The sequence below is a fragment of the Somniosus microcephalus genome, chromosome 16, assembly GCF_052327205.1.
Source record: "Somniosus microcephalus isolate GS21.2 chromosome 16, FLI_Smic_1.0, whole genome shotgun sequence".
In the NCBI taxonomy this organism is placed as follows: Eukaryota; Metazoa; Chordata; class Chondrichthyes; order Squaliformes; family Somniosidae; genus Somniosus; species Somniosus microcephalus.
Genome location: NC_141002.1, coordinates 107,802,900 through 107,829,587, shown reverse-complemented (window position 1 = coordinate 107,829,587; position 26,688 = coordinate 107,802,900). Strand labels below are relative to the sequence as shown.

Below are 26,688 nucleotides of genomic sequence, written 5' to 3'. Positions count from 1 at the left end.
GGGTACTGTGCAATGAGAAGGGACTAATCAGTAATCTTGTTGTACGGGGACCCTTGGGTCAGAGCGATCATAACATGATCGATTTCTCACTCGAAATGGAGAGCGAAGAAATTGACTCAGAGACTAAGGTCCTGAATTTAAACAAGGGGAATTATGATGCCATGAGACGGGAACTGAGTAGGTCTGATTGGACAACGTTCCTGAGAGGACTGGAGGTAGATAAACAATGGCAAACATTTAAAGATAGAATGACAAAATTGCAAAAATTGTTTATACCAATCTGGCATAAAAGGAAATCTAAAAAGGTGACTCAACCGTGGATAACAGGGGAAATTAGAGACAGCATAAAATCCAAAGATAGGGCGTATAAAATAGCCAAAAAAAGCGCCAGAGCGGAAGATTGGGAACAGTTTAAGATAGAGCAAAGGAGGGCAAAGGGCATGATCAAGAGGGGCAAAATAGCTTACGAAAACAAGCTGGCGGAAAATATAAAAACTAACTCCAAAAGCTTTTATAAATATATCAAAAGGAAAAGACTGGTGAAAACCAAAGTTGGTCCATTGCAGTCAGATACGGGGGAATATATAATGGGAAATAAGGAAATGGCAGATCAACTAAATGCATACTTTGGGTCAGTCTTTACGAAGGAAGACACAAAAAACCTCCCTGGGATATCGGGAAAAATAGGGACATTGGCAAAGGAGGAACTGACGCAAATCAATATCTCTAAGGATATGGTGTTAAGGAAGCTAAAGGGATTGAAGGTGGACAAATCCCCAGGGCCTGATAACATGCATCCTAGGGTACTGAAGGAGGTGGCCCTAGAGATAGCGGATGCACTAAGGATGATTTTTCAGAATTCATTAGACTCGGGAACAGTGCCGATGGATTGGAGGGTAGCTAACGTTACCCCACTATTCAAAAAGGGGGGTAGGGAAAAAGCAGGTAATTACAGACCTGTAAGCCTTACATCAGTTGTGGGCAAAATGCTGGAGTCCATCATTAAGGATGAAATAGCGGAGCACTTAGCAAATGGGGACAGGATAGGACAGAGTCAACATGGATTTACAAAGGGTAAATCGTGCTTGACTAATCTATTGGAATTTTTTGAGGGAGTAACTGGTAGAATAGATGGGGGAGAGCCAGTAGATGTGGTGTACCTGGACTTCCAAAAGGCCTTCGATAAGGTCCCACATAAAAGATTAGCATGGAAAATTGAGGCTCATGGGATAAAGGGGAAAGTTTTGGCGTGGATAGGGAACTGGCTGTCAGATAGAAAACAGAGAGTTGGAATAAACGGCTCATTTTCTGAATGGCAGGCAGTAACAAGTGGGGTACCACAGGGATCTGTCCTGGGCCCCCAGCTGTTCACAATTTACATTAATGACCTGGATCAGGGAGTCGGATGCAGCATTTCCAAATTTGCAGACGACACTAAACTAGGAGGTGGGGTGGGCTCAGAGGAAGAGACCAGGAAGCTCCAGAGCGATTTGGACAGACTGGGCGATTGGGCGGATAAATGGCAGATGCACTATAATGTGGACAAGTGCGAAGTTATCCACCTTGGGTGCAGGAACGGGAGGGCAAATTATTATTTAAATGGCAATAGATTGGGAGAGGGGGAAGTACAGAGAGACCTGGGTGTTCTTGTACACCAGTCACTGAAGGCGAGCATGCAGGTGCAACAGGCGGTCAAGAAGGCAAACGGTATGCTGGCCTTCATAGCAAAAGGGTTAGAATACAGGAACAGGGATACCTTGCTGCAGCTGTACAGGGCACTGGTGAGACCACACCTCGAGTACTGTGTACAGTTTTGGTCGCCTCATCTGAGGAAGGATGTTCTTGCCATGGAGGGGGTGCAGCGGAGATTCACCAGGCTGATACCAGGAATGGCGGGAATGACCTATGAGGAGAGACTATGTAGTTTAGGGATGTACACACTGGAGTTTAGAAGATTGAGAGGGGACCTCATAGAAGTGTATAAAATTCTGACAGGTCTAGACAGACTGGATGCAGAAGGAATGTTTCCCTTGGCGGGTGAGAACAGAACTAGAGGACATAATTTAAGGATAAGGGCTAAACCATTTAGGACAGAGATGAGGGGGAATTTCTTCACTCAGAGAGTGGTGAACCTGTGGAACTCATTGCCACAGAGGGCAGTGTACGCCAGCTCATTAAATATATTTAAGAGGGAATTAGATATATTTCTACGGGCAAAAGGGGTTAAGGGTTACGGAGAGAAGGTGGGGACGGGATACTGAATTAAAGGATCAGCCATGATCTCATTAAATGGCGGAGCAGGCACGAAGGGCCGAATGGCCTACTCCTGCTCCTATCTTCTATGTATCTATGTATCTATGTAACTCGCCCCACTACCGCATCAGGTAGGCCCCGTTTTCTGGTCGCTGTTTGCGGCCGCCGTGGAAGAGGCGGCTGCAACTCAATATGGCGGTCGGGCCGGTAGCGGGGCGGTAGCGGGGCACTGCGCACACTGATGACGTCATCGGTGGTGGCGCAGCGCTACTGGCTAACGCCGCCATTACCGCACCGCTGAATATCGGGGGAAGTTTAGCAAGTGGCGCAAAAGCCCTCTTTGGGCGAAAACTGGGCGCAAAGCCAACCGAATTTCTAGGCCATAGGTTCTAATGAGAGGGTGGAATTGAATGAAATCATATTTGTAGCGAAATGCTGTTAGGGAAATTGATGGGATTGAAGGCCGATAAATCCCCAGGGCCTGATAATCTACATCCTAGGGTACTTAAGGAAGTGGCCCCAGAAATAGTTGATGCATTGCTGGTCTGCTTCCAAAATTCTATAGACTCTGGAACAGTTCCCATGGATTGGAGGGTAGCTAATGTAACCCCACTATTTAAAAAAGGTGGTAGAGAGAAAACGGGGAATTATAGACCAGTAAGCCTGACATCGGTAGTGGGGAAAATGCTAGAGTCCATTATAAAAGATGTAACAGCAGAGCACTTGGAAAAAGTGACAGGATCGGACAAAGTCAACATGGATTTGCAAAAGGTAAATCATGCTTGACTAATCTACTGGAATTTTTTGAGGATGTAACTGATAGAATAGATAAGGGAGAACCAGTGGATGTCGTGTATTTGGACTTTCAGAAGGCTTTCGATAGGGTCCCGCATAAGAGATTGGTGTGCAAAGTTAAAGCATAAGGGATTGGGGCAAGGTACTGTCTTGGATAGAGAACTGGTTGGCAGATAGAAAGCAAAGAGTTGGAAAAAACGGGTCTTTTTCCGAGTGGCAGGCAGTGACTAGTGGGGTACCGCAGGGATCGGTGCTAGGACCCCAGCTATTCACAATATATATAAAAATGATCTAGATGAGGGAACTAGATGTAATGGCCCAGTAATTCGGGTCCAAATGCGTGAGTACGGTCTGGGTACTCACGCATCTGGCCGGATGAAATGCCGGCGTTCAGGAAACACCGTGCATGCGGAGAACGCCGGCATTTCCAGTCCTTTGAACGAAGGGGTTCAGAGGCACAGCGCGTGCAACTGCACAGGCAGCGCGTGCGCAGTGAACTTCGTCGATTTCATTCATGGATTCAGTGAGGGTAAGTCCTTACAAGTTACACTTGAAAAAAGCATGTGTAAAGTTGTTCCAAGGCTGCGGAGGAAGATATATTTTATCGTGGAGCTTCTGAAAGGCAATATTTTTGTTTGGGAAAGTGAGGAAAGTTATTTTAAGAAATGCTGAGGTTAGTTTTAAAGTTTAAATTTTTTTTTTTAAACGGGTTTTCAGTACGGTAGGTAGAAGGAGCAATTGTGGCTGTGTGAATTGAATGTGAGAATGAGTGTTCTAAAATGAGTAATGTAACATTTCCAACACTTTTAAGAAAGAAACTTTACATCAGTAATAAGTAATTATGTATGTATGTCCGCATATATTCCTTTACGTATATGTATGTATGTTTTATATTCCTTTACTTATGTGTATGAATGTATGTTTTTAATTATGATTTTCCAATAAGTTACTTTCTCTGAAAGTCATAATTAAATACATACATTCATACACATAAGTAAAGGAATATATACATACACGCAAAGGAATATATACAGACATACATACATAATTACTTAAAAGAATATATTACTGATGAAAAGTTTCTTTCTTAAAAATGTTGGAGTCATTTTCACATTTAATAAACACAGCAAATTCAATTCACATAGCCACAATTGATCCTTCTACCTACAGTACTGAAAACCCGTTTTAAAAAACAAAAATAAACTTTAAAACTTACCTCAGCATTTCTTAAAATACCTTTCCTCCCTTTCCCAAACAACCGCAGCCTCTGGAGCAACTGTACTCATGCTTTTTTCATGTGTAAGTTGTATTGACTTGACCTCACTGAAAGCATGAATGAAAGCGGCGAATTTTACTGCACACGCGCTGCCTGTACAGTCGCACGCGTTCTGCCTCTGAACCCCTTCGTTCAGAGGACAGGAAATGCCGGTTTTCCCCGCATGCGCTGTGCATGCTGAAAACCGGCATTTCCTCCGGACAGACGCGTAAGGACCCCGACCGTACTCGCGCGTTTGGAAGGGAATTACTGGGCCAACATTTTACATGTCAATAAAATGAAAAATTTAACAATTGCACGATTTGCCCCCTCGCATCTGCGACTGAGGGTCCAAGGAGGTGCATTGCGCAACAGGTCATCGTCGTACGTATCCTCACACTGTTCCCTTTCGGGAACTGTATGAAGTGGTGGAAGGATTTCTGGCCACGTTAACACTCCTTCCGTGACCATAACCATCTTCATACCAGCCATTAGGGTGGTTAGTCCTATGGCGTGAGGGTTTTACGGGCTCCCACAACCCACCTGATGGGGGGGGGCCACACACACCCGCGGACGCAAGTATCCCGCTGGATGTCCACCCAGAATTTATAGTTGGAGCTCCGACTCCACTTGCCGGGACTGTCTGGAGCGGGGTTCGAAACCCTACTCCTTCTGGCCCAGCGGCGGGGATGCTTACCGCTACGCAAAAGGCCCACTCCGCGCAAAAGGTGACACCCATACGTTTCCTGCGCCTTTTCCCTCCCCGTGACTGGAGCCCTATGCTGCCACTTGAAAGACCAAGCTATCATCTGTCCTTTTTGCGGCACCTTTGACTTCTCATTACCAATGATGAGCAGGCGTTGCACCTCCACCTCGTTGAGGAGATTGCTGAGGTCATCATCAGTTCAATTGTGAGTTCTTTTAATGCCGAGAATTGTGCTCATTCCAGCCATTTCACGTTGCTAATCGGATTGGGCCTTTGGCGTAGCGGTAGGATCCCCGCCGCTGGGCCAGACGGGGTAGGGTTTCGAACCCCGCTCCAGACAGTCCCGGCAAGTGGAGTTGGAGCTCCGGCTCTATAATTCTGGGTTGACATCCAGTGGGATATTTGCATCCGTCGGTGTGAGTGGCCCCCCCTCCTTGTATAGATTGTGGGAGCCCGTAAAACCCTCCCGCCATAGTACTAACCACCCTAATGGTTGATTCAAAGATGGTTACGGTCACGGAATGAGTGTTAATCACGGCCATAAATCCTTCCACCACTTCATACAGTTCCCCAAAGGGAACAGTGTGAAGACACGTATGACGACAACATTGGTAAATAAATAAATGGAATAAAAAAAATTATTTTAGGGCTTTTAAAAGTCTTTAAATTGCTTTAATTCTGTTTAAAACTACTTCAGATTCTTCAAAATAATGTAAACATTTTTAAAAGTTTATAAAAGTTACCAAAAGCTTCATAAAAATACCAAAAACCTATTTAAAATGCTGCTTTGCATGTAAAAATGCTTAGCAGCTTGTGAGAAACATTGGGGGCGTGTCCTATTAAACTGAGACCTCAAGGGGCGTGTCTCAGTTGCACAGCGCGCTCCAGGCTTCACGCTGGCTGCACTCCTGGGCGGCGTGACGTCAGACGCTGCCCGGGATTCTTCTTTTTCAAACACGAATTCCAGGCGTCCCTGGAGGTGAAATGTCAGCGCGTCGGGTAAGTGCATATACGGGGCTTGCACGCGCGGCAAGCCACCGACCCGAATTACTGGGCCAATATCTTCAAATTTGCAGATGACACAAAGCTGGGTGGGCGTGTGTGCTGTGAGGAGGATGCAGAGAAACTCCAGTATGATTTGGACAGGTTGGGTGATTGGGCAGATGCATGGCAGATGCAGTATAATGTGGATAAATGCGAGGTTATCCACTTTGGTGGCAAAAACAGGAAGTGAGATTATTGTCTGAACGGCAATAGATTGGGAAAAGGGGAAGTGCAACGAGACCTGGGTGTCCTTGTGCACCAGTCGCTGAAGGTTAGCATGCAGGTGCAGCAGGCGGTTAAGAAGGGAAATGGTATGTTGGCCTTCATAGCGAGAGAATTCGAGTACAGGAGCAAGGATGCCTTGCTGCAGTTGTACAGGGCCTTGGTGAGACCACACCTTGAGTATTGTGTGCAGTTTTGGTCACCTTATCTGAGGAAGGATGTTCTTGCCATGGAGGGAGTGCAGCAAAGATTCACCAGACTGATACCTGGGATGGCAGGAATGACGTATGAAGAGACATTGGGTCGATTAGGCTTATATTCGCTAGAGTTTAGAAGAATGAGAGGGGATCTCATTGAAACTTATAAAATTCTAACAGGACTATACAGACTAGATGCAGGAAGGATGTTCCCAATGGTGGGGGAGTCCAGAACCAGGGGTCACAGTCTAAGGATAAGGGGTAGGCCATTTAGGACAGAGATGAGGAGGAATTTCTTCACCCAGAGAGTGGCGAACCTGTGGAATTCTCTACCACAGAAGGCAGTTGAGGCCAACTTATTTAATATATTCAAGAAGGAGTTGGATATATTTCTTAAGGCTAAAGGGATCAAGGGATATGGGGAGAAAGCAGGGACAGGGTACTGAATTTGGATGATCAGCCATGATCGCATTGAATGGCGGAGCAGGCTCGAGGGACCGAATGGCCTACTCCTGCTCCTATCTTCTATATTTCTAAGAGATAATTGACCAGATAATCTGTTGTTTGAGGGATAAATATTGACCAGAACACTGGAGGGATCTCTCCTGCTCTTCTTTGAATAGTGCTGTGAAATATTTTACATCCTGCTGAGAGAGCAGACAGGGCCTCGTTTTAATGTCTCACCCGAATGTTGCCACCTCAGACAGTGCAGCTCTCCCTCAGTGCTGTACTGGAGCGTCTATCTAGATTAAGGGCTCAATTCTCTGGCGTGGTGCTTGAACCCACGACCTTCTGATTCAGAGGGTCAGCGCTACCTACTGAGCCATGGCGGACACCTTGGGTCAAATATCATTCAGAAAATTTAATTCAGAATAGGAATATAAATAGTAAAAGTGTTGTAAGAGGACGGGTAGGGCCGATTAGGGACCAAAAAGGAGAACTATGCATGGAGGCAGAGGGTATGTCTGAGGTAATGAATGAGTACTTTGCATCTGTCTTCACCAAGGAAGAGGGTGCTTTTTTAAAATTCATTGATGGGATGTGGGCGTCGCTGGCTAGGCCTGCATTTAGTGCCCATCCCTCATTGCCCTTGAGAAGATGGTGGTGAGCCACCTTCTTGAAACACTGCAGTCCATATGGTGTAGATACACCCACAATGCTGTTAGGAAGGGAGTTCCAGGATTTTGGCCCAGCGACAGTGAAGGAGGAGGTAAAAATTGATAAAGAGGTATTAGAAAGGCTGTACTTAAAGTAGATAAATCACCAGGAGTGGATGGGATGCATCTTAGGGTGCTGAGGGAATTGAGGGCGGAAATTGCGGAGGTACTGGCTATAATATTCCAATCCTCCATAGATACAGGGGTGGTGTCAGAGGACTGGAGATTTGCAAATGTTACACCATTGTTCAAAAAAGGGTTTAACCTCAGTAGTGGGGAAGCTTTTAGAAACAGTAATCACGGACAAAATTAACAGTCACTTGGATAGCTGTGGTTTAATTAAGGAAAGCCAGCATGGATTTGTTAAAGGCAAATCGTGTTTAACCAACTTAATCGAGTTTTTTGATGAGGTAACAGAGAGAGTTGATGAGGGTAATGCAGTTGACGTGGTGTACATGAATTTCCAAAAGGCGTTTGACAAAGTGCCACATAATAGGCTTGCCAGCAAAGTTGAAGTCCATGGAATAAAATGGACAGTGGCAGCATGGATACGGAACTGGCTAAGTGATAGGAAACAGAGTAGTGGTGAACTGTTGTTTTTTGGACTGGAGGAAGGTATACAGTGGTGTTCCCCAGGGGTCGGTTCTAGGACCACTGCTTTTCCTGATATATATTAATGACTTGGACGTGGGTGTACAGGGCACAATTTCAAAATTTGCAAATGACACAAAACTTGGAAGTATAGTGAACAGTGAGGAGGAGAGTGATAGACTTCAAGAGGACATAGACAGGCTGGTGGAATGGGCGGACACGTGGCAGATGAAATTTAATGCAGAAAAGTGTGAAGTGATACATTTTGGTAGAAAGAATGAGGGGAGGACATATAAATTAAAGGGTACAATCCTAAAGGGGGTGCACGAACACCTGGGGTATGTGCACAAATCATTGAAGGAGGCAGGGCAGGTTGAGTTAAAAAGGCTTACAGGATCTTTGGCTTCATAAATAGAGGTTTAGAGCAGAAAAGTGTGGAAATTATGATGAACCTGTATAAAACGCTGGTTCGGCCCCAACTGGAGTATTGTGTCCAATTCTGGGCACCGCACTTTAGGAAGGATGTGAAGGCCTTAGAGAGGGTGCAGGGGAGATTTACGAGAATGATTCCAGGAATGAGGGTCTTCAGTTACGTTGATAGACTGGAGAAGCTGGGTTTGTTCTCCTTAGAGCAGAGAAGATTGAGAGATTTGATCGAGGTGTTCAAAATCATGATGGGTTTAGACAGAGTCGAGAGAGAGAAACAGTTCCCATTGGTGGAAGGGTCGAGAACCAGAGGACACAGATTTAAGGTGATTGGCAGATGAACCAAAGGCGACAAAAGAAAAAACTTTTTTACGCAGCGAGGGTTGGAATCTGGAACTCACTGCCTGAAAGGGTGGTAGAGGCAGGAACCCTCACAACATTCAAGAAGCATTTAGATGAGCACTTGAAACGCCATAGCATACAAGGCTACGGACCAAGTGCTGGAAAATGGGATTCGAACAGACAGGGCTTGATGGCCGGCGCGGACACGATGGGCCGAAGGGCCTCTTTCTGTGCTGTATGACTCTAATATCCATCCCCCCAAACACACCCTCACACCCCACCACCACCCCCCACACACACACACTCCCACCCCCCACACACACTCCCACCCCCCACACACACAAAGTACTTATGATCACAAGGTTTCCTTCATGTGTGTACAGGAAGTATTATAACATGTAGGAGCAGCGAGCTCTGCTGTCCATTTCTCTCTTGACGAAGGGACCTTTTTGATGCCAGAAGTATGAGAAATGTTCTCAATCTATCGGGTCAGTGAATAAAGCACATCGGGCTGCGAGCCACAAATCTGTGTGACTGAAAACTCAAACTAAGCAAATCCTTTCATTAATGTGTGTGCACTTTACTTCACCATTTGTACATATGATGTAAGGTTTAGTATGGAATGCTCGACAGGGAGAGGAACGTTTATGGGGAAATAAAGTGATTGATGTTGAGCTAAATAACTGCGGAGACACTGCGTGAGTTATTGGTCCAGCTCACAAGCGGCTCAATGTCCAGCTATTCACCGGGCACAGTCTCGCTTCCTGAGCAACTGACATTTGGAAATGAGGCACAATAAGAAATATATGGCCGAGTTTTATTGAACTTACTGCTGCTCTGTTCCAATGATGCTTTTATCCACATCTGATACAGTCTCCAATTCCGGCCTCAAAACATTTTGGCAAAGAAATGGAAAGGCTAAAATATGAAGGCAGGTAAAAACTGCCCGAGTCTACCAGCAGACCCGAGGCACTCTACTGATTTGAACTTTTCCTTTACCCCAACCAGAGGGAATCTCAAAATATCCTTTCTGATTTTTACAAAGCTAACGCACACCCCGTTGAAAATAAACAAACAAGCACTGTGGAGAAAAAAATCAGGCATTTTCAACAATCAAAGTATCTGTGTGTAAGGTTCGGTATTTGCAGACGCTGCAGGAATTCGAGGGATTTATTTGGAAGCAAAAGCTGCTGCTTGGAACCACGCGCAGAACAGCAAAGCTATTCCAGCATCTGCTGCAGCAAGATCACCTACAACTTGCCAATGCTCGCATTGAAAGAAAGACTTGCATTTCTATAGCACCTTTCACCATCTCAGGATGTCCCAAAGCGCTTTACAGCCAATGAAGCACTTCTGAAGTGTAGTCACTGTTGTAATGTAGGAAACGCGGCAGCCAATTTACGCACAGCAAGCTCCCACACACAGCAATGTGATAATGACCAGATCATCTGTTTTGTGTGTCATTTATGGGATAAATGTTGGCCAGGATTTGAGCGCAATGATGGGGGTCGTACCAGGGGAATGAGACAGTAAAGATTTTAAGTGGTAGCTGGGCGCGAGGGAGGGGTCAAAGGTGGATGCGAGGGAGGGGTCAAAGGTGGATGCGAGGGAGGGGTCAAAGGTGGATGCGAGGGAGGGAGCAAAGGTGGGCGCGAAGGAGGGAGCAAAGGTGGATGCGAAGGAGGGGTCAAAGGTGGGCGCGAAGGAGGGATCAAAGGTGGACGCGAGGGCTAACGGTACTGACAAGCTGACACATGGGTTGAAGAGCAGATTATTGGCATGTACCCAAGTCAGGTTAACAGCTAAACATCAACCCCAGAATGGCCGGTAAACAATGGCATGGACTACTGCAGCAATTAAGTTTTCAATAATTTCATGATAATCTTGGCATCGATCTAAAGATTTAAACCAATCAATTGGGCTGGCTTAGTGCCAGCAATCTCAGGAACCACATCCCAGAGTCACTAGACTAACGCAAGGTAAACACTGCTCACTTCATTTTACCATCTGTCACGATCCACAGGCTATGGAAGGCTGTCAGTCAATCCAAATATCCGTGGGATTCACTAGAGTTGGAATTCTATCTGACAGAACTGGGACTATCAGGAAGACTGTGCACAAATTAACAGGAAACACTTGAAATTCCAACAAGTGTGTGCAATCTGAGCAAGTTTAGTCACATTAATGTCCAGGTGTAAGATCCTTCAACCCAACAGGACAAGTGGAGTGTAATGGTTCCCCAGAGATCTGATTCACAGTCATAGTATGAAACCGCACAGCAGGAGGCCAGCATTTAAAGAGACATTTTACAATAAGGACAGAACCTCCCACCATGATTAAAATAACTTTTAATCTACAAACCTTATTGAATTTTTATTCCTTAGATATATCACATTGTACAAACTGACATAACCAGCGGCTTTTTTAAATTCTTCACGGGATGTGGGCGTCGCCAGCATGTATTGCCCATTAAGAGTCGACCACATTGCTGTGGGTCTGGAGTCACATATAGGCCCAGACCGGGTAAGGGCGGCAGATTTCCTTCCCTAAAGGACATTAGTGAACCAGATGGGTTTTTACAACAATTCGGTAGTTTCATGGTCATCATTACTGACACTAGCTTTTTATTCCAGATTTATTTAATTACTGAATTTAAATTCCCCAGCTGCCAGGGTGGGATTTGAACTTGTGTCTCCCGATCATTAGTCCAGGTCTCTGGATTACTAGTCTAGTAACATAACCGCTATGCTCCCATTCCCTTAAAGCAGAGAGAAGCAGGCTGATTGTTCAGGTGGTCTGGTGTGTGAAGTGTTGAACATGGCTCACCAATAAGTCATTTTATATCTCCACACTCTCCCATTAAGTTCTGTCAATAAATATTACAGATCTACACAAATGCAGTAAACTTGCCAAAGACTTATGGGGTGTGTGTCTGTGGCACTCAGACTTCATTTGATTGACAGCTTTATTAGGTTTCAACCAAGTGCAGATTTGCGAGATCAGAAAGGCGGATTAATGAGGTGTGACAGGAATGTACACCAATTAAACGCTTCTTTTAAGTGGTTTAGGTCGAACTATTCCCTCTATTTTGGGCAGTGATGGGGATCCTCCTTTGGAGTTTTCCTTGTAAAAACATTGAGTTCAGGATTTAAATACCCGCTCTCAGAATCCGATGCACAAGTGAATGCCAAGTGTGGTCGTGGTGCAATGTCCCACAGTTCGAGGGCGAGTGTCTGGCGCAGAATCCAGTTAACGACAATCATTGAAATTACAAACACAATAGAATAAAGCCGCGGTACTCTTGCACAACTGAAGTCAGCTTTCAACAAATACTTTATTGACTGCAATGTTCTACAAGAAAACAATCACCATTGAGTCACACGAACAGTCACTGGGAGTATTTCAGAGATGTTTAAAATGCACAATGAACCTTAACTTGCCCAGGTGAGCGTGCAAATCCCTGTGTCCAACAGAGGCCGTGTGGACTGGCCGAGTTACACACTTGCAGTGAGCCATGCACCCTCATTCATCACAGGTTTTTGGAGGTCTCCTTTCACCAGTCACATACAGCTTTCTGGAAATGTGTTGTCCCAACCCACACCCACAGAGACTGCCGCTCATTTCTATAATCTGCTCCTTTCTCCCATCAAACTGCCCGTTGAAAGTTACTACAAACTTGGGGGCTGGGTTTATGATGCAAATTAATTATTTACAATTGGAACATGGGTACAGGACAAGGCCATTCAGCCCCTGGAACCTGCTCCGCATTCAATCAGATCATGGCTGATCTGAACCCACCTTTGCTCCATGGAGAGAGTTTTACAGATTTCCACTACAGTGTGTGGAAAAAGTGCTTCCTGACTTCCCTCCTGAATAGTCTGGTTCTAATTTTAAGATTGCCTTGTGCTTGTTGCCCCACCAGAGGAAATAGTTTCTCTGTAGTTTATCATTTTAAACACTTCTATTAGATCAACCCACAATCTCCTACACTCGAAGGAATACAAACCTTCAATATACACAATACAGTAGTCAGAGCTTCAAGATCACCATTTAGACTGACACCCCCCAGTGTGGACTGGGTGGTATAGAAACATAGAAGGTAGGAGCAGGAGTAGGCCATTCGGCCCCTCGAGCCTGTTCCGCCATTCAATGCGATCATGGCTGATCATCCAAATTCAGTACCCGGTCCCTGCTTTCTCCCCATATCCCTTGATCCCCTTAGCCTTAAGAAATATATCTAACTATCTTTCCATCGTTAGTCCTCAATGCTTAAGGGAGCAACTGGATTAAACAAGGGTCGCACCTTTCTCTGGTCCATCTTCCCACAACTGACCTCAAAATCCTTTTTGGTTCCGTTGAGTAGTTCTAGACTGTCCTTTTTAACATCGTACCCTAAAGTGACCAGCTTTCTGATGCGATGGTGCACAATCTGTGTAGACAGCTCGAGAACTGCAGGACTGGCTTTTACCTGCTCCACTGAAAATCCTTCCCGTAAAATGGCGCTGAGGCGTTCCTCCAAAACTGGAACCGAAAAACACAGCAAGGCCGGGCACCTCAATACAATCTCCCTCAGGCCCTCATCACTACAGTACAACACTCGCCTGCAGAATGCAGCTCTTTTCTCCATCGTACTGGGGGCGAGCTCAGAGATCAAGCCTTTGAGCTTGGAGAGCAGCTCTAGGAGCTCAGCACTGCTGAAGCCCAGGCCTCGGAGGAAGGCCAGATTTTCATGCACCATCTCCGGAGGTTTCAACAAGATAAAAGGATCTTGGCTCAGCAGTTTCATGAGCCAGACTCTCATATTGGCCTGGGTGCCACCTAGCTGAAGGTAGCTTCGCTGTAAAGTCTCAATCACAGCCCTGTTCTGATCCACACTGCTGCAGAAAGTCTGGGGAGAGCTGGCCAGCAAGCGGCTGATAATCCTTTTGCTGAGGTTTAATGTTTGGAAGTATTCGATATTGTCCTGCCGATTCCTGTGGTTTCTGACTGTAAAGAAGGAGTCTGGGAACTGCTCTACAATTCTCACCAGCTCTTTCTCGTTGGGACACAGTCTTTCCCACAACTCCCGCTGGGCGCTGGTTTCTGCTGGTGTGCAGAGGACAGCTTCTGGACATCGTTCTAGAATGAGGGCTATCTTCTTCCCCTCAGCTCCCATTTCCTTTAAAATGTTGGCTGTTTCATTGACGTAAGCCACGTCTGCAAGCAATACCCAGCTCTTCAGTTGACGAACTTTTGCTACATCCACTGACAGCTGGTACAGACTGTCCACGGTCTGTCTGTTCTCCTTTCCTGCCGCACTGGAGGTTGTGAACTGAACGCAGTCGCGGTAAATTCTCCTGCTCCACATGGCTGAGGAGGACAGAGGTTCTCTGCACTGTCCACAGTGCGACAATCTCACTCCAATCATCTTCCAGAGGGAATTGGGTCCGAACATTTCCAGCCTTGGCTATCACCCTGGCAGAAAGACCTGGGCAGAAAGAAAACAATCAGTGAATGTTCTGAGAGTGGCGCGAGAGCACGAAAGCAGAGAAAGTTAAGAGGCGAGGGTGCGGAGGAGATTTACTAGAATGGTACCAGGGATGAAGGACTTCAGTGATGTGAAGAGACTGGAGAAGCTGAGGTTGTTCTCCTTAGAGCAGAGAAGGCTAAGGGGAGATTTAGTAGAGGTTGTGAAGGGTTTTGATAGAGTAAATAAGGAGAAACTGTTTCCAGTGGCAGGAGGGTCGGTAACCCGAGGACACAGATTTAAGGTAATTGGTAAAAGAACCAGAGGGACATGAAGAGAATTTTTTTTAAGCAGTGAGTTGTTGTGATCTGGAACGCGCTGCCTGAAAGGGCGGTGGAAGCGGATTCAATAGTAACTTTCAAAAGGGAATTGGAGAAATACTTGAAGGGGAGAAATTTGCAGGGCTCTGGGGAAAGAGGAGAGTGGGACTAATTGTGCTAACAGTACGGCTCGATCTCAGCGACCATCATGTTGTGTCAATGGCTCTTGAGACCTCACTCTGGAGGAACAAACAAACCACCCTATAAAGTCTACCTACCACACTGACCGCGGGGGCCCGGCCCGGACACTGACCGCGGGGGCCCGGCCCGGCCCGGACACTGACCGCGGGGGCCCGGCCCGGCCCGGACACTGACCGCGGGCCCCGGCCCGGCCCGGACACTGACCGCGGGGGCCCGGCCCGGCCCGGACACTGACCGCGGGGGCCCGGCCCGGACACTGACCGCGGGTCCCGGCCCGGCCCGGACACTGACCGCGGGCCCCGGCCCGGACACTAACCGCGGGGCCCGACCCAGACACTGACCGCGGGGCTCGGCCCGGGGACAGCGGCCTCTCACAGCCGGCGGGGCCCGGGTTTGATGCTCCGACCCGCGGCCTCGGGGAGAAATCAGCGCCGCGATTTGGGCCTGAGCTTCAACCCGGCCCCGAGAGAGCAGAGCAGCCCAGCCCGTCCCCCGGGCTCCGCTCAACCTCACCTGGGCCCGACAGCGGCCGCTCCAGGCCCCCAGGTGTGCCCCAGGCCCCGCCCCCAGGTGTGCTCCAGGCCCCGCCCCCCAGGTGTGCTCCAGGTCCCACCCCTCCCCAGGTGTGCCCCAGGCCCTGCCCCCAGGCCCCGCCCCCCCAGGTGTGCCCCAGGCCCCGCCCCCCCAGGTGTGCTCCAGGTCCCGCCCCTCCCCAGGTCCCGCCCCTCCAGGTGTGCCCCAGGCCCCGCCCCCAGGTGTGCTCCAGGCCCCGCCCCCCAGGTGTGCTCCAGGTCCCACCCCTCCCCAGGTGTGCCCCAGGCCCTGCCCCCAGGCCCCGCCCCCCCAGGTGTGCCCCAGGCCCCGCCCCCCCAGGTGTGCTCCAGGTCCCGCCCCTCCCCAGGTCCCGCCCCTCCAGGTGTGCTCCAGGCCCCGCCCCCCAGGTGTGCTCCAGGTCCCACCCCTCCCCAGGCCCCGCCCCTCCAGGTGTGCTCCAGGCCCCGCCCCCCAGGTGTGCCCCAGGCCCCGCCCCCCCAGGTGTGCCCCAGGTGCGGCTCTGGCTGAGTGAAGGTAGTTTTGCTCCTTGTGGTGTTTTGTGGTCCTAAACTGCCCGATTAACACAGGAGCCAAACCCAACTGCAGATTCCCCCCGGACACATTGAGTGCTGTGGAGATAAATGGGATTATTGGCTGGTGTAAAGGACAGTGTCCTGTGTCCCGCAGTGGCATCAGTCGCCTTTTTAATGATGTGCAGACCTGAAGTTAATGGCATAAAATATGTTTAAGAAATGGAACAAATAAATTAGTCTCGTCAGTTTATTGTCCTTGCGAGTATTTTTTTCCCAAAAATGTTCACCAATCCTGCTGTGACTTCACATTAAACATTGGACAAAATAAATAATAGGAAGCAAAGCTTAAAGAGTATTTGTGGCAAAGATGGAATTTTGTCCGTGGTTTAGTTCAGTTTTTAAACCGCAGTTGTAAACCCCACACTCAAACCCGAGGTTACAGCTTCATTGAAAGTCAGGGGTAGCTTTATCGTTAGACCTCTGTGGTGGTCCAGCTTTGATAGGGTAAGACCGCCCCACAGCCCATGGCTCCTTCCCAGGTCCCTGACCAATTTCCAGGGCTCTGGGAGGGTTCCTCACGCTCAGGTGGGGGGAAGGAAACTGACTCATGGGCACCAGTAGAAGAAAAACAATTACATTCTTCAAATAATACTTTAAAATCCCCCTCTCTAGCAGTCTTTGATTGAGTGCACTAAAGAAAGACTTGCATTTATATAGCATCTTTCAAAACTTCAGGACCTCCCAAAGGATTCACAGCCAATGTAGTACTTTTTGAAGTGTAGTCACTGTTGTAATGTAGGAAACACGGCAGCCAATTTGCGCACAGCAAGCTCCCACAAACAGCAATGTGATAATGACCGGATCATCTGTTTCAGTGATGCTGGCTGAGGGATAAATATTGGCCAGGACACTGGGGAGAACTCCCCTGCTCGTCTTCGAAATAGTGCCATGGGATCTTTTACACCAACCCAGGGGAGCAGACGGGGCCTCGGTTTAACGTCTCATCCGAAAGACGGCACCTCCGATAGTGCAACACTCCCTCAGCACTGCACTGGGAGTGTCAGCCTGGATTTTGTGCTCAAGTCTCTGAAGTGGGACTTGAACCTTCCGACTCAGAGGCGAGAGAGAGTGCTACCCACTGAGCCACAGCTGACACTGACCATTACACAAGGTGGTCCTTTAAAGATTGATTTCCAACCCCCCTCCCCGTCCCTCGTCTTAGCAACACTGCACGACAGGAAATATATCAAAAGACGCAGAAGCTTCATCCACATCTCATATTGCCAGGGGGCTAGTGCTCCCCTCGATCCTCCTCCCTGCTCCTTCCTCCCCGCCCCATACTCCCCATTCTCTCCCCCTCCACCCCTCCCCTAACTTCTTTTCCCCTCAACCATCGTCCCCCTTCTCCCCTCCTCCTTGTAGTGTATGTAACTGTTCTACCTTTAAGAGAACTATTGTATGTAACCGTCCACCTTTAAGAGAACTATTTTAGGTGTGGCACTACTTTATCTTGGCTGCTGTATACTGTAATACCGACGGTGACCACACCGGTATATAAGTGCTGTGTCAGGATTTATTGGGCAGATTCGCCCTGACCTTCGAATAGTAAAGTCCTGTTAAAGTTTACTCTTGTAGTCTGTGTATTAATTCGCTATACAACACACAGACTTTACAGTGGCGACGAGTTCGATCTTACCCTGCGGCAGCGATACATCTGAAGCAGTTAACAAGCGTCGAGAAGAGGCACCCGCCCTCGTCGTTCTGCTGAGAGAAAACTCGAGTCTGCAGAGCAAGGAAGAAGGAAGAATTCAGACACGAAGCCTTCCATCAGCAACAGGCACTGATTGTCCCTTCTGCCATGGTGGTGAGTGAGCCGATCAGCACGAGAAGCAAGTCGGCCACGGTGACTGTGAGTAAAGGGAAAATTAAAAAAAAAATAAACGGAGGATAAGGGTGGTGAACTCGACCACGGTCGGGGGAAAGGAGCCGGACAGAAGTTGGGCCCAGAGGCGCTGAGACTGGGGCAGCGTGGAGCACGGAAGCCACGGTACAAGCGGGCTGGGAGACGCAACGGCGTCGTGAGACAGCTAGACCGCGACCGGCGAAAAAGGCCGGGCAGCTACCGAGGCCACGAGGCGCTGCGACCAGGATCGTAAGGCGCGGGAAGATATAAAAATAAATAAACCGCGGTGAACTCAGCCGCAGCCGGGGAGGAAAGCACCGGACTGCGAGAGGGCTGGGAGGCGCGAGTGGAGTGAAAAAGGCCGGGCAGCGACCGGGGCCACGAAGCGCTGCGACCGGGATCGTAAGGCGCGGGAAGATATAAAAATAAATAAATCGCGGAGAACTCAGCCGCAGCCGGGGAGGAAAGCACCGGACTGCGAGAGGGCTGGGAGGCGCGATTGGAAGCCGCTGAGGGGGAGACAGAGCCCGAGCGAGCGGGAGAGACAGAGCCCGAGCGAGGGAGACTGAGCGAGATCCAGCCCAGCGGCTGAAACTGTTCGCCGTCAACGGGTTGTACCCAGCGCCGGTTGCCCTGCCGAGAAAAGGGAACAAGGAACGCACTGAAGCCGACGCGCAGGCTGTGAACCCCGAAAGCCAGCGGTCGTCGCCCAAGGGAAAAGCTTACCCCTCCCGCCAGGGGAAGAAACGCGGGAAGCCGCCAGTAGGCGGGGAAGAAGACAGAAGCGGGAAACCGCCATTTTGAAAGTGGGCGGGGAAAGAAGACAAGCGCGGGAAACCGCCATTTTGGAAAAAAAAGTTAAAGAAATATTTCGTTGTTGTTTCTCAGGAAGAGTGTGAAGATACCTAAGCGTAGTAACATCAACGGTTTCGATTCCGATGTGGAAGATTGGGCCACGTATGTAGAACGCATCGAGATATATTGTAAGGTCAATAAGATAGCAAATTATGACAAAGCTCTAACCTTACTAAACTCAATGGGTGCGAAGACATACGGGTTATTGAAGCATCTTCTATCACCAGCTAAACCGGCGGATCAGTCTTTCGCTAATATTGTTGCTGTCCTGAAGGATCATTTTAACCCCGCACCGCTGATGTTAGCGGAACGATCTAAATTTTACGTGAGAACGCAACGAAAAGAGGAAAGCAACGCGGCGTACCTGGTTGAACTGCGTAGGCTAGCAAAATACTGTCAGTTTGGGGTAAATCTGACAGAGGCACTGAGAGACAAGTTCGTGTGTGGGATGTCGAAGGAAGGAACACAAGAACGACTGCTCGAAGAGAACGATCTTACACTTGATAAGGCTGTCCTTATTGCAGCATCGCACGAAGCCGCAGCGAGAGGCATGGCGGAAATGCAGCGGAAGACAGCGGTACTCAGTGTGGATCAAATGACTTCGGGTACAACGAAATGTTATCGTTGTGGGAAGACAACACACGACCAGAACCAATGCTGGTTTAAAAACCAGGAATGTAGAAAATGTGGCAAGCTTGGTCACATAGCTAAGGTATGCCAGTCAGGAAAGAAGACCAGCAATAATAAGTCACCGCAGAAGAAGTACAGAAAGGTACATAAGGTGACTGGGAAGAGTCCAGATGAACAGAATTCGGACTCAGACTCCAACAGCAAGGAACTGGGTAGTCTGAGGATTCACAATGTGAGTAAAGAAGCTGACCGACAAACTATCTGGGTCACACTACAGATTGCAAAAGTCCAAGTGAAGATGGAAGTGGACACCGGATCGGCGTTGACGGTCATGAATAAGCAAGATTACAAAAAGTTATTCAAACATATTCCCCTACGGGATACGGAGATAGTATTGCAGACATACACGGGGCACAAAGTATACCCCATCGGAAAGATAAAAGTCAAGGTGAGATACAAGGACAAAGATCACCAAGGGATGGACATGTATGTGCTGCCCAAGGGAGGTCCACCACTTCTGGGATGGGAGTGGATCAGGAAAATAAAGATAGACTGGCATTCACTAAACACAATGACGGTAAATTCCGGAAAGGAAGATGTCAAACCTGAACGGTTGTCCAGAATATTGGACGAAGCTAAAGAGGTATTCCAGCAAGGACTGGGAACACTGAGAGGAATTAAAGCAAAAATCAAGATTGCAGAACATGCAAGCCCAAAATTTTTCAAAGCCAGATCGGTACCTTACGCGATACGACCTGCTGTGGAGGCAGAACTGGAAGAGCTTGAACGTTCAGGGGTACTGTCTAAGGTGGACTGGAGTGAGTGGGCCACGCCCATTGTTCCCGTCATGAAGTCTTCATCAAGTAACAAGCCAAGGGGACCGGGAAAGGTCCGCATCTGCGGAGACTTCAAGATCACAGTTAATCCGGTGCTTCACACGGTACAATACCCGCTTCCACGGATTGAGGATATCTTTGCTTCATTGTCTGGCGGGAAACACTTCACCAAGATAGACCTGGCACAAGCATACTTACAAATGGAAGTCGAGGAAGAGTCGCGCCAGTATCTCACAATCAACACGCACAGAGGCTTGTATCGTTATAATAGACTGGTTTTTGGAGTAGCTTCGGTTCCAGCAATTTGGCAGAGGGCCATGGAGCAGGTCTTACAGGGTATTCCAAGCACTCAGTGTTACTTGGACGATATCCTGATTACAGGAGAGGACGAGGAGGAACACCTCGCAAATTTGAAACTGGTGCTCACCAGGTTGAAGGAATATGGCCTTCGAGTTAATCGCCAGAAATGTGAGTTCTTCCAGAAACGGATCTCGTACTGCGGTCATGTCATTGACCAAGAGGGGCTGCACAAGTCACCTGACAAGATAGAAGCTGTCGTGAAGGCCCCCGCTCCGGAAAATGTATCACAGTTGAGATCGTTTCTGGGGTTGATTAATTATTACCACAAGTTTCTGCCAAATCTATCCATGGTGCTGCATCCGCTGAATGCTCTGTTGCGGAAAGAAGTACCATGGAAGTGGAGCGAGGACTGTAAGAAGGCCTTTCGCAGAAGCAAGGCGTTGATTACCTCTGAGGAAGTGTTGGCTCATTTCAACCCAACGTTACCTCTTCGTCTAGCTTGTGATGCTTCCCCTTATGGAATTGGAGCAGTACTTTCACACAAGTTACCAAATGGCTCGGAAAGGCCAGTCGCATTTGCGTCCCGATCATTGACCTCCGCTGAGCGAAATTATGCTCAGATAGATAGGGAGGCCCTCAGCCTTGTGTGGGGAGTAAAGAAATTCAATCATTACCTGCAGGGCAAGAAGTTCACATTACTGACAGACCACCAGCCGTTGGTGTCCATATTCAACCCTAACAAGGCCGTTTCCACTATGACAGCGCAAAGGCTACAGAGGTGGTCCATGTTACTTGGGGCACACCAATATGACATCGAATACAAAAGGTCCAAACAGCATGGAAATGCTGATGGGTTATCGCGCCTACCGTTGCCAGTAGTAGAAGAGGCGGCTACAGTGGACCCGGTAGAGATGTTCCACTCATCCATAGTAGAATGTCTACCAGTAACAAATTCGATGATCGAAAATGAAACAAGAAATGATCCGACTCTCTCACGAGTCTACGATTTAACAGTGGAGGGATGGCCAGCACATGGCGAACCAACGCTGCCCGCATTTTCGCAAAGAAAAGAACAGCTGTCAGTGTGCCGAGGAACCTTGATGTGTGGATCTAGAGTGGTGATTCCACCCAAACTTCAGCATAAGGTGCTAAAGGAGCTTCACGAGGGGCACCTGGGTGGAGTGAAAATGAAGAACCTAGCAAGAGCGTTTGTGTGGTGGCCAGGTATTGATGGAGACATCGAAGAAATAACCAAGAGCTGTCTAGGATGCCAGAAGGTCCAAAACGCGCCACCACAAGCTCCTCTGCATCCATGGGAGTGGCCCTCATCTCCTTGGCAAAGGGTACACGTCGACTTTGCTGGTCCATTTATGGACTCAATGTTTCTAATCGCGGTGGATGCACACTCCAAGTGGCCGGAGGTAATAAAGATGTCCTCCACCACCACGGAAAAAACCATCACAGTATTAAGGACCATATTTGCCAGGAATGGGCTGCCGGAACAGATCTGTTCTGATAATGGACCGCAATTTGTGTCCGAAGAATTCAGGAAGTTCTTAAAAAGGAATGGGGTCAAGCACTACACGTCAGCCCCATACCATCCTGCCACCAATGGATTAGCTGAAAGGTTTGTCCAGACCTTCAAGAAGGCCATAAAGGCCATGGGTAATGAAGACATCAACCTACAACATAAGGTAGATAACTTCTTGTTGGCGTACAGAAATGCAACACATGCGGTCACAAACCAAACTCCCGCCATGATGTTTTTCAATAGAAGACTAAGATGCCGGCTGGATTTGATTAAGCCAAACGTCAGAAGGGACGTAGAGAACCGGCAATTTCAGGGCATGAATGAAAGGCCAACTAGATCCTTTCAGATAGGTCAACAAGTTTTGGCCCGGGACTACCGTACCGAGAAATGGCAGCCTGGAACTATTGGGAAAAGGCTAGGGCCGCTGATGTATACCGTGGACATTGGTGACAGCATAATAAGGCGCCATGTTGACCAGATCATAGGGTCATCCACAAAGGACCAACCTACTCCACAACCTTACACGGCTAATGTTGAAGCAGAGATACCCAGAGCACCTACCTGCGATCTGGTAATACTGGAATCAGATGAACCTGACACTGTCCTTCAAGCCGAATCGACCTTGCCAGAAGAACCTACTACCCCGCCGAAAACTACTACACCACCGAGGCGTTATCCGGACAGAGTCAGGAAGCCTCCAGAGAGACTGAATCTGTGAACTGTTTTGCATAAGTTGTATATATGTTATGATGTTATGTTAATGGGGAATAAGTATGTTGTAAGCTAAAAAGGGAGGATTGTAGTGTATGTAACTGTTCTACCTTTAAGAGAACTATTGTATGTAACCGTCCACCTTTAAGAGAACTATTTTAGGTGTGGCACTACTTTATCTTGGCTGCTGTATACTGTAATACCGACGGTGACCACACCAGTATATAAGTGCTGTGTCAGGATTTATTGGGCAGATTCGCCCTACCTTCGAATAGTAAAGTCCTGTTAAAGTTTACTCTTGTAGCCTGTGTATTAATTCGCTATACAACACACAGACTTTACACTCCTCATCCCCTCCCCTCCCCTCATCCCCTCCCCTCCCCACCTCTCCTCCCCCTCCCCTTGCTCCTCCTTCCCCTCGGTCCTCCTCTCCTCCGCCCGCTCCTCCCCTCCTCACCCTCTGCCCCTCCCCCTCCCCCTCCTCATTCTCTCCCTTCCCCCCCACTCATCCTTCCTCTCCCCCTCGATCCACCTCCCACCTTTGCTGACGTTACACCTCGGAGTCAAAGTAACTTTTCTTTATTCGTTCCTGGGAGGTGGCATCATTGGCAAGGTGGGCATTTATTGCCCAACCCTAGTTGCCTGTGAGAAGGTGCTTGTGAGACATCCTGAGTCTTAAAAGGCTCTATATAAATGCAAGTCTTTTTTTGTGCTTTGGAGGGAGCTCTGCTTCCACTATTGACACAAGTGCTTCCAAAACTCTTTGTTGTATAGACCTGGTTGAAATTTGCCTTGTTGATAATTTTACTGAAAAAGTTGGTGTGAGAATGAAATGGAAAGAGGTCAATGTGACAATTCGGACAACTCTTTCATTCTGAATGTGCAACAGCACTTTCACCAAGACAACCGAACGGTACAAAAGCAAAATACTGCAGACGTTTAAAATCTGAAATAAAAACAGAGAATGCTGGAAACACTCAGCAGGTCAGGCAGTATCTGTGGAGAGAGAAACCGAGTTAACGTTTCAGGTCAGTGACCTTTCATCAGAACTGGAAAAAGTTAAGAGATGTAACAGATTTTAAGCAAGTGCAGGGGCAGGGAAAGTGGGCGGGGAGGAAAGAAGAAAAGGGAAGGTCTGTGATAGGGTGGAAGGCAGGAGAGATTAAATGACAAAAGGTGTGATAGTACAAAGCAAAAGGAGATGGTAATGGGACAAGAAAAGAAACAAAAGATAAGAACATAAGAAATAGGAGCAGGAGCCGGCCATTTGGCCCCTCGAGCCTGCTCCGTTATTCAATAAGATCATGGCTCATCTTCTACCGCATCTCCACTTTCCTGCACTATCCCCATATCCCTGATTCCCTTAATATTCAAAAATCTATCAATCTCTGTCTTAAATATACTCAACGACTGAGCCTCCACAGCCCTCTGGGGTAGAGAATTCCAAAGATTCATCACCCTCTGAGTGAAGAAATTTCTCCTCATCTCAGTCCTAAATGGCCGACCCCTTATTCTGAGACTGTGACCCCTGGTTCTAGACTCCCCAGCCAGGGGAAACATCCTCCCTGCATCTACCCTGTCAAGCCCTGTAAGAATTTTGTATGTTTCAATGAGATCACCTCTCATTCTTCTAAACTCTAGAGAATATAGGCCTAGTCTACTCAATCTCTCCTCATAGGACAATCCCCCCATCCCAGGAACCAGTCTGGTGAACCTTCGTTGCACTTCCTCTATGGCAAGTATATCCTTCCTTAGGTAAGAGACCAAAACTGTACACAATACTCCAGGTGTGGTCTCACCAGGGCCCTATTTAATTGCAGTAAGACGTCTTTACTCTTAAACTGAAATCCTCTTGTAATAAAGGCCAACATACCATTTGCTTTCCTAATTGCTTGCTGTACCTGCATGTTAACTTTCAGTGATTTGTGTACAAGGACACCCAGGTCCCTCTGAACACCAACATTTCCCAATCTCTCACCATTTAAAAAATACTCTGCTTTTCTATTTTTCCTATCAAAGTGGATAACTTCACATTTCTCCACATTATATTCCATTTGCCATGTTCTTGCCCACTCACTTAGCCTATATCCCCTTGAAGCCTCTTTGCATCCTCCTCACAACTTACATTCCCACCCAGCTTTGTATCATCAGCAAACTTGGATATATTACATTTGGTCCCCTCATCCAAATCATTGATGTAGATTGTGAATAACGAGGCCCAAGCACTGAGCCTTGCGGTACCCCACTAGTTACAGCCTGCCAACCCGAAAATGACCTGTTTATTCCTACTCTCTGTTTTCTGTCCATTAACCAATCCTCAATCCATGCTAGTATATTAAGGTGAGTCTAGAAGAGGTGTAACTGGGAGTGGCAGAATCATCAACTGCTGCCATCTAAAAAAATAGGGGCAGAGGTTATGGTCTGAAATTGTTGAACTCGATGTTGAGTCCAGAAGGCTGTAAAGTGCTGTTCCTCAAGCTTACGTTGAGCTTCATTGGAATAGTGTAAGAGACTGAGGACCGAGCAATCAGAGTGGGAGTGGAGGGGTAAGTTAAAGTGACAAGCGACCGGAAGCTCAGGGTCACACTTACGAACTGAATAGAGGTGTTCCGCAAAGCGGTCACCCAATCTGCGTTTGATCTCCCCAATGTAGAGGAGACCGCATCGTGAGCAGTGAGTACAGTATACTAAATTGCAAGAAGTACAAGTAAATCGCTGTTTCACCTGGAAGGGTGTTTGGGGCCCTGGACAGTGGGAAGGGAAGAGTTAAAAGGGCAGGTATTGCATCTCCTGCGCTTGCACAGGAAGGTGCTGTGGGAAGGGGAGGGGGTGTTGGGGGTGATAGAGGAGTGGACCAGGGTGTCGTGGAGGGAGCGGTCCCTTCGGAATGCTGAAAGTGGGGGGGAGGGGAAGATATGTTTGGTGGTGGGATCACGCTGAAGGTGGCAGAAATGACAGAGGATGATCCGTTGAATGTGGAGGCTGGTGGGGTGAAAGGTGAGGACAAGGGGAACCCTATCGTGGTTCTGGGAGGGAGGTGAAGGGGTGAGAGCGGGAATTGGAACGGACACGGTCGAGGGCCGTGTCAACCACAGTAATGGGGAATCCTCGGTTGAGGAAACCGAATGGTACAGTTTGCGTTAATCCAAAGCTTCAGCTCAGTGTGGACGGTGCAGTTTGAGTCAGATGTGATGCACCACAAACGGTAGTCTCAAACTATTTGGGCTTTGCACCCAACAGCTTTATACAGCTAGTATAGCTTTGGTCCAGTGCAAACCAAAGCGGAGCTCGGCACGCATGCGCTGATCTCCATTTTCCTTGAGTCGAGGATCGATGCAGAGATAGCAGTATATCTGAGGTCTCCTAGCCCTGCATCATTCCCCGTGGGTGTTGGTCCAGAGCTGGTGCCTGATGCATTATTTGTTGAAATCAAAATGGAGAAATTGTTGAGGTTTGTTAATCGTTGGCTGGAAGCTGTGGGACGATATTAAAGCAGAGGGTTATAGAATCTGTTTATCTTATACTTCAATAAAGGCTTTGTAGGTCAGTAATATAAATCCTGACTCTGAGTTAAATGAGAAAAAATGCTAATGGATCCTAAAGGAACAGATTTAATGTTTCCCTGATTAGATCTGTTGGTCAGTTTTATCAGAGTGAAGTGGTTTTGTGTTTTTATTGACAATTCTTACTGCGGTACAAAGTCATAGGGGGAAAAATTCGGTATCGCCCCGTTTGGGGCGCATTATCGGCCGGGCGCAAAGTTTAGCGCCTGGCGCTAATTATCGCCTCCGACAGCAAACTTGGCTTTCATTGCCCCTGGAGGTGATTGGAGCGCTAAATCAGGCGCTTCACACCTGTCTTAAGGCGCAAAGGCCGAGGAGCGAGGCGCTACCTCAGAGC

At 47.9% G+C, this 26,688-nt stretch overlaps 1 protein-coding gene across 3 annotated transcripts; it reads right to left on the bottom strand.

Moving 5' to 3' along the window:
* Window positions 1-12,303: 12,303 nt before the first annotated feature.
* On the bottom strand, window positions 12,304-15,482 carry mterf2 (mitochondrial transcription termination factor 2). Of its 3 annotated transcripts, none has more exons than XM_086009704.1 (2): window positions 15,033-15,482; window positions 12,304-14,455 (listed from the first exon to the last, which is right to left on the bottom strand). In XM_086009704.1, the coding sequence occupies exon 2, from the start codon at window positions 14,420-14,422 to the stop codon at window positions 13,244-13,246; it is 1,179 nt and encodes a 392-aa protein (XP_085865830.1). In that variant the 5' UTR covers window positions 14,423-14,455; window positions 15,033-15,482; the 3' UTR covers window positions 12,304-13,243. The 3 variants fall into 3 exon arrangements, with proteins under 3 accessions (XP_085865830.1, XP_085865831.1, XP_085865832.1); XM_086009705.1 differs by having other exon boundaries at window positions 12,304-14,442; XM_086009706.1 differs by lacking the exon at window positions 15,033-15,482 and adding an exon at window positions 14,563-15,025 and having other exon boundaries at window positions 12,304-14,442.
* Window positions 15,483-26,688: the final 11,206 nt, after the last annotated feature.

Coding starts and splice junctions, on each gene's coding strand:
- mterf2 (XM_086009704.1), bottom strand. CDS start 14,422: ATGTTCGGACCCAATTCCCTCTGGAAGATGATTGGAGTGAGATTGTCG.